Here is a 7,500-nt window from a genome sequence, read left to right as displayed (position 1 = left end):
CTTCATAAGGGGGCAAGGAGGTAACGATGCTTCCTAAAGTAGTTTGTATTCAAAGTGGGTCCTCTGTGTCCACATCCTGGTGTGTGAGTGACTGGTAGGTAGTAAAAGTGTTGGAACTGGTCCAGTAGATCACCTCAGCCAGCAGCCACCAAACGGGCTGCAATGGCTGCAACGTGATCCTTTGGGACAACTGCACCTGATCACAGTAGGTCCACTAAAAGAGCTTGTTTGATCCACTGACAGGCTCAGAGTGTTATTCTAAGTGTGTGACAGCATCATGGAAAGGATCCCTACAGAGAGAGACCTGGAAGATCCTTTTGGTTTAACCACAAACAGCACACACACCAGACTACATTCACTAAAACAGGGATTTTAGAGAACAGGACACAGGAGCTGCTGCTCTGTTGCTGCCTCCATCAGTCAGTGTGTTTGTGTTGTTGTGTGGCTTTGGTGTTTTAAAGGATTAATTCAGACCCAAAACACTATCTGTGTAACACACAACAACACAAACACACTAACAGATGGAGGCAGCAGCAGAGCAGCAGCTCCTGTGTTCTGTGAGTTAAAATCACTGTTTTTGTGAATGGAGTCTGGTGAATAACCCAACTTGCAGCTGCCAGTTGAGGCTATATGATGGACCAATTCCAAAAGTTTTTGTATTTTACTTTTCAAACCCAAAATGTCTCAAAATAGGGCCCAGGTCTGAAAACACATCAGGTGTGAGCAGGTGTTTATAAAGTGTTTATACAGGTGTTTACAGGCTTAAACAGGTGCTGTGTAGGTGTTGACAGGTGTGAACAGGTATCTAAAGGTGTTTAAAGGTACGACGGATGTCTATAGATGTTCACTTGTGTTTATAAGTGCTGTCTATGGGCTCTGTGCCTACACGTGCACAGGTGTTAACAGGTGTGAGCAGCATGTTTACAGGTGTGAGCAGGTGTTAACAGGTGTGAGCAGCATGTTTACAGGTGTGAGCAGGCGTTAACAGGTGTGAGCAGGCGTTAACAGGTGTGAGCAGGCGTTAATAGGTGTGAGCAGGCGTTAATAGGTGTGAGCAGCATGTTTACAGGTGTGAGCAGGTGTTAACAGGTGTGAGCAGGCGTTAATAGGTGTGAGCAGCATGTTTACAGGTGTGAGCAGGTGTTAACAGGTGTGAGCAGCATGTTTACAGGTGTGAGCAGGTGTTAACAGGTGTGAGCAGCATGTTTACAGGTGTGAGCAGGCGTTAACAGGTGTGAGCAGCATGTTTACAGGTGTGAGCAGGCGTTAACAGGTGTGAGCAGCATGTTTACAGGTGTGAGCAGGTGTTACCACGTGTGAGCAGCATGTTTACAGGTGTGAGCAGGCGTTAACAGGTGTGAGCAGGCGTTAATAGGTGTGAGCAGCATGTTTACAGGTGTGAGCAGGTGTTAACAGGTGTGAGCAGCATGTTTACAGGTGTGAGCAGGCGTTAACAGGTGTGAGCAGGTGTTTGCAGGTGTGAGCAGGTGTTTACAGGTGTGAGCAGGCGTTAACAGGTGTGAGCAGGTGTTTGCAGGTGTGAGCAGGCGTTAACAGGTGTGAGCAGGTGTTTGCAGGTGTGAGCAGCATGTTTACAGGTGTGAGCAGGTGTTTACAGGTGTGAGCAGCATGTTTACAGGTGTGAGCAGGTGTTAACAGGTGTGAGCAGGTGTTTGCAGGTGTGAGCAGCATGTTTACAGGTGTGAGCAGGTGTTTACAGGTGTGAGCAGGTGTGAGCAGGTGTTTACAGGTGTTTACAGGTGTGAGCAGGTGTTTACAGGTGTGAGCAGGTGTTTACAGGTGTGAGCAGGTTTTTACTTGTACTCACAGTAGTTAACTCGTAGTTGTCTTTGTTTACAGAAGCCTACAGGTGTGTGCAGGTATGTAGAGGGTGTTTACAGGTGTGTGCAGGTATGTAGAGGGTGTCAGTAACTTTGTGTTTCTCTTCCTGTCTGCAGCTCGGCCGCCATGTCTAAAGCGACGGTGAAGAAGCTACACTGGCGCTCCAAGGTAACCGTGGCGTTTTCAACGGCACCTCATTGAGCCGTGATTAAATGTTACGGTCAGGTGACCTCCTGTCCTCCATGTTTGTCTCTCAGGTCCAGGAGAGCTTCGTCCCACTGGGCGGTGCCTCCGGCGAGCTGGGTCTGGCCATTGGGGGCGGGGCAGACTACGGCGAGTTCCCATTTGTCACTGCTGCCCACGGGGGCGGGGCCAACGTGGCGGACATCATCTTAGAGATCGGGGGGACGCCTGTGTTGGGGATGACACTCGGTGATGTCAGAGGAGTCCTCAACACCTGCCCTCACCCAATCAGAATCAAGACTGTCTCACCAGGTCAGTTCACCATAGAAACTGTTTTATTAATGTGATACCGACCAATCAGAGGACGCTTCTTTATAGACTGATACCGACCAATCAGAGGACGCTTCTTTATAGACTGATACCGACCAATCAGAGGACGCTTCTTTATAGACTGATACCGACCAATCAGAGGACGCTTCTTTATACAGACTGATACCGACCAATCAGAGGACGCTTCTTTACAGACTGATACCGACCAATCAGAGGACGCTTCTTTATACAGACTGATACCGACCAATCAGAGGACGCTTCTTTATACAGACTGATACCGACCAATCAGAGGACGCTTCTTTACAGACTGATACCGACCAATCAGAGGACGCTTCTTTATACAGACTGATACCGACCAATCAGAGGACGCTTCTTTACACAGACTGATACCGACCAATCAGAGGACGCTTCTTTACAGACTGATACCGACCAATCAGAGGACGCTTCTTTATAGACTGATACCGACCAATCAGAGGACGCTTCTTTATACAGACTGATACCGACCAATCAGAGGACGCTTCTTTACAGACTGATACCGACCAATCAGAGGACGCTTCTTTACACAGACTGATACCGACCAATCAGAGGACGCTTCTTTACAGACTGATACCGACCAATCAGAGGACGCTTCTTTACAGACTGATACCGACCAATCAGAGGACGCTTCTTTATAGACTGATACCGACCAATCAGAGGACGCTTCTTTACAGACTGATACCGACCAATCAGAGGACGCTTCTTTACACAGACTGATACCGACCAATCAGAGGACGCTTCTTTACAGACTGATACCGACCAATCAGAGGACGCTTCTTTACAGACTGATACCGACCAATCAGAGGACGCTTCTTTATACAGACTGATACCGACCAATCAGAGGACGCTTCTTTACAGACTGATACCGACCAATCAGAGGACACTTCTTTATAGACTGATACTGACCAATCAGAGGACGCTTCTTTACAGACTGATACCGACCAATCAGAGGACGCTTCTTTACAGACTGATACCGACCAATCAGAGGACGCTTCTTTATACAGACTGATACCGACCAATCAAAGGACGCTTCTTTATACAGACTGATACCGACCAATCAGAGGACGCTTCTTTACAGACTGATACCGACCAATCAGAGGACGCTTCTTTACACAGACTGATACCGACCAATCAGAGGACGCTTCTTTATACAGACTGATACCGACCAATCAGAGGACGCTTCTTTATACAGACTGATACCGACCAATCAGAGGACGCTTCTTTACACAGACTGATACCGACCAATCAGAGGACGCTTCTTTACAGACTGATACCGACCAATCAGAGGTGATACCGACCAATCAGAGGACGCTTCTTTACACAGACTGATACCGACCAATCAGAGGACGCTTCTTTATAGACTGATACCGACCAATCAGAGGACGCTTCTTTATACAGACTGATACCGACCAATCAGAGGACGCTTCTTTACACAGACTGATACCGACCAATCAGAGGACGCTTCTTTACAGACTGATACCGACCAATCAGAGGACGCTTCTTTATAGACTGATACCGACCAATCAGAGGACACTTCTTTACAGACTGATACCGACCAATCAGAGGACGCTTCTTTACACAGACTGATACCGACCAATCAGAGGACGCTTCTTTACACAGACTGATACCGACCAATCAGAGGACGCTTCTTTACAGACTGATACCGACCAATCAGAGGACGCTTCTTTACAGACTGATACCGACCAATCAGAGGACGCTTCTTTACAGACTGATACCGACCAATCAGAGGACGCTTCTTTATAGACTGATACCGACCAATCAGAGGACGCTTCTTTACAGACTGATACCGACCAATCAGAGGACGCTTCTTTACAGACTGATACCGACCAATCAGAGGACGCTTCTTTACACAGACTGATACCGACCAATCAGAGGACGCTTCTTTATAGACTGATACCGACCAATCAGAGGACGCTTCTTTATACAGACTGATACCGACCAATCAGAGGACGCTTCTTTATACAGACTGATACCGACCAATCAGAGGACGCTTCTTTACAGACTGATACCGACCAATCAGAGGACGCTTCTTTACAGACTGATACCGACCAATCAGAGGACGCTTCTTTACAGACTGATACCGACCAATCAGAGGACGCTTCTTTATAGACTGATACCGACCAATCAGAGGACGCTTCTTTACAGACTGATACCGACCAATCAGAGGACGCTTCTTTACAGACTGATACCGACCAATCAGAGGACGCTTCTTTACACAGACTGATACCGACCAATCAGAGGACGCTTCTTTATAGACTGATACCGACCAATCAGAGGACGCTTCTTTATAGACTGATACCGACCAATCAGAGGACGCTTCTTTATACAGACTGATACCGACCAATCAGAGGACGCTTCTTTACAGACTGATACCGACCAATCAGAGGACGCTTCTTTATACAGACTGATACCGACCAATCAGAGGACGCTTCTTTACAGACTGATACCGACCAATCAGAGGACGCTTCTTTATACAGACTGATACCGACCAATCAGAGGACGCTTCTTTACAGACTGATACCGACCAATCAGAGGACGCTTCTTTACACAGACTGATACCGACCAATCAGAGGACGCTTCTTTACAGACTGATACCGACCAATCAGAGGACACTTCTTTACAGACTGATACCGACCAATCAGAGGACGCTTCTTTATACAGACTGATACCGACCAATCAGAGGACGCTTCTTTACAGACTGATACCGACCAATCAGAGGACGCTTCTTTACACAGACTGATACCGACCAATCAGAGGACGCTTCTTTATACAGACTGATACCGACCAATCAGAGGACGCTTCTTTACAGACTGATACCGACCAATCAGAGGACGCTTCTTTACACAGACTGATACCGACCAATCAGAGGACGCTTCTTTACAGACTGATACCGACCAATCAGAGGACGCTTCTTTACAGACTGATACCGACCAATCAGAGGACGCTTCTTTACACAGACTGATACCGACCAATCAGAGGACGCTTCTTCATTCAGACTGTGGTGTTGCATTAGAGCGTTCCTGCCTGGTAAACATGCTGCGTTCAGGTGCTCCTCCTCGGTTTCCTGAGTTTAGAAGTCGTTTTTCCTCCTTCAACCGGACGTGTTATCAGGGTTCGTGCTCATAGAACTTTTTTAACTGATCCAGGTCAGCTAACGGCTACAAGCTAACACCAGGCTACACATCACACGTCAGATCAACACTGATGTGACCGATGGACATGAATGAACACTTTCTTACATCAGCAAACATTTACATTTTGTTTAAACGTCAAAGTCGGTAAAATTTTCACCGACTTCATTCCGACGTGAGGAGGCGTTCATGTGAATTTTCCCAGTATGGAACTCATTTTTCAGATTATTCTGACAACACATGAATGCACCATCAGCCTCATCTGTGTGTGTGTCTCTCAGGTTCGTCGCTCTGTAAGGACCTCAGGTTGTACCTCAGTAAGTGTTTCACTCCAGGCTCCATGGACAGTCAGCTGCAGCAGCTCATCAGAGAGAACCTGTACCTGCGGGCTGTACCCTGTAAGACACACCTGGACACACCTGGACACACACACACACACATTCTCTGGTACTCGTATTGGTGACACACACAGTATAGTCACTTCACTGTCCCCTCACACTCACAGATTAACGCATCATGTTTGTTTTGTAATGAAACCTGAAATAAAACAGTGGTTTGGTCCTTTAATGCCACACCTGAAGGTGATGACATCAGAGCAGCGGCAGGTTTCCGTCCTCTGGTTTGAATAAAGTGTCGATGAACTCTGTTAATGATTATCGGAAGTGAGCTCAACATGTCCGTGGTGTTTGAAGAGTGTGTGTGTGTGAGAGTGTTTGAAGAGTGTGTGTGAGTGTTTGAAGAGTGTGTGTGTGTGTGTGGAAAAGTTTAGAACAGACTGAGTTGAAGTTTACACCCCCCCCCCCCCCCCCCCCCACACACACACACACACACACACAGCAGAGTGGAATATTTAGTTTTGGACTCCAAACAAACGGACAGAGTGAGACCTCGTCCCGTCAGGTCTCACTGTCTGTACACGCAGCAGTGACATCTGTGTGTTGTAGTTCATTCTACAGCTCTGTCCCTCACTGGTGACATCACGGCGTGTGCCCTGCAGGTACGACCCGGCAGCCTCGTGACGGGGAGATCTCAGGTGTGGACTACAACTTTGTGTCCATCGAGGAGTTTTTCTCTTTGGAGGAATCTGGAGCTTTGCTGGAGAGCGGCAAGTTCAAAGGTGAAACATGTGAACACGTGAACACGTGAACACGTGAACACGGGCACACGGGAACACGGGAACACGTGAACACGGGCACACGTGAACACGGGAACACGTGAACACGGGCACACGTGAACACGGGAACACGTGAACACGTGAACACGGGAACACGGGAACACGGGAACACGTGAACACGTGAACACGTGAACACGGGCACACGTGAACACGGGAACACGTGAACACGGGCACACGTGAACACGGGAACACGGGAACATGTGAACACGGGCACACGTGAACACGGGAACACGTGAACACGGGAACACGGGAACACGGGAACACGTGAACACGTGAACACGGGCACACGTGAACACGGGAACACGTGAACACGGGCACACGGGAACACGGGAACACGGGAACACGGGCACACGGGAACACGGGCACACGGGAACACGGGAACACGTGAACACGGGCACACGTGAACACAGGAACACTGAGGACACTGACACTTCTTTGTACTGTCTGTGTTTGTGTTCAGGTGTTTCTTCTTCTTCTCTCCTGGTTTTGTCCGACCTGTCTGATGTTCCAGTTCAGTGGAAGAAGAAAACAACATTCAGACTCTTTCCTTTGTGTGACTGGTTTGTTTTTGGCTCCATCCAATCACAGGGAACTACTACGGGACGCCGCGCCCGGTCCACATCGGTCCGGAGAGTCCACCAATCACGTACCAGGAACACCGAAACCTGCTGAGGAACTTCAGGACGAGAAGCAAATCTCTGAGTAACCTGGAGAAAGCTGTGGAGGAAGGAGACAATAGCGAGGAAGACAGTGGGCTGTCAGGTACACACACACACACACACA

General features: G+C 48.3%; 1 protein-coding gene across 1 annotated transcript in view; it reads left to right on the top strand.

The window, feature by feature from the left end:
* The window catches only part of LOC139209916 (membrane-associated guanylate kinase, WW and PDZ domain-containing protein 3-like), a 39,163-nt gene that overhangs the window by 1,542 nt on the left and 30,121 nt on the right, over nucleotides 1–7,500 (top strand). Inside the window, exons 2-6 of the mRNA XM_070839818.1 lie at nucleotides 1,959–2,010; nucleotides 2,100–2,337; nucleotides 5,825–5,941; nucleotides 6,541–6,660; nucleotides 7,306–7,479. Of these exons, the coding sequence (XP_070695919.1) occupies nucleotides 1,969–2,010; nucleotides 2,100–2,337; nucleotides 5,825–5,941; nucleotides 6,541–6,660; nucleotides 7,306–7,479 (691 nt within the window). The 5' untranslated portion in view covers nucleotides 1,959–1,968. The remainder of the gene's footprint in view (nucleotides 1–1,958; nucleotides 2,011–2,099; nucleotides 2,338–5,824; nucleotides 5,942–6,540; nucleotides 6,661–7,305; nucleotides 7,480–7,500) is intronic.

The sequence above is a fragment of the Pempheris klunzingeri genome, chromosome 11 (assembly GCF_042242105.1).
Source record: "Pempheris klunzingeri isolate RE-2024b chromosome 11, fPemKlu1.hap1, whole genome shotgun sequence".
NCBI classification, from domain to species: Eukaryota; Metazoa; Chordata; class Actinopteri; order Acropomatiformes; family Pempheridae; genus Pempheris; species Pempheris klunzingeri.
This window is presented reverse-complemented; position numbering and strand designations above follow the sequence as displayed.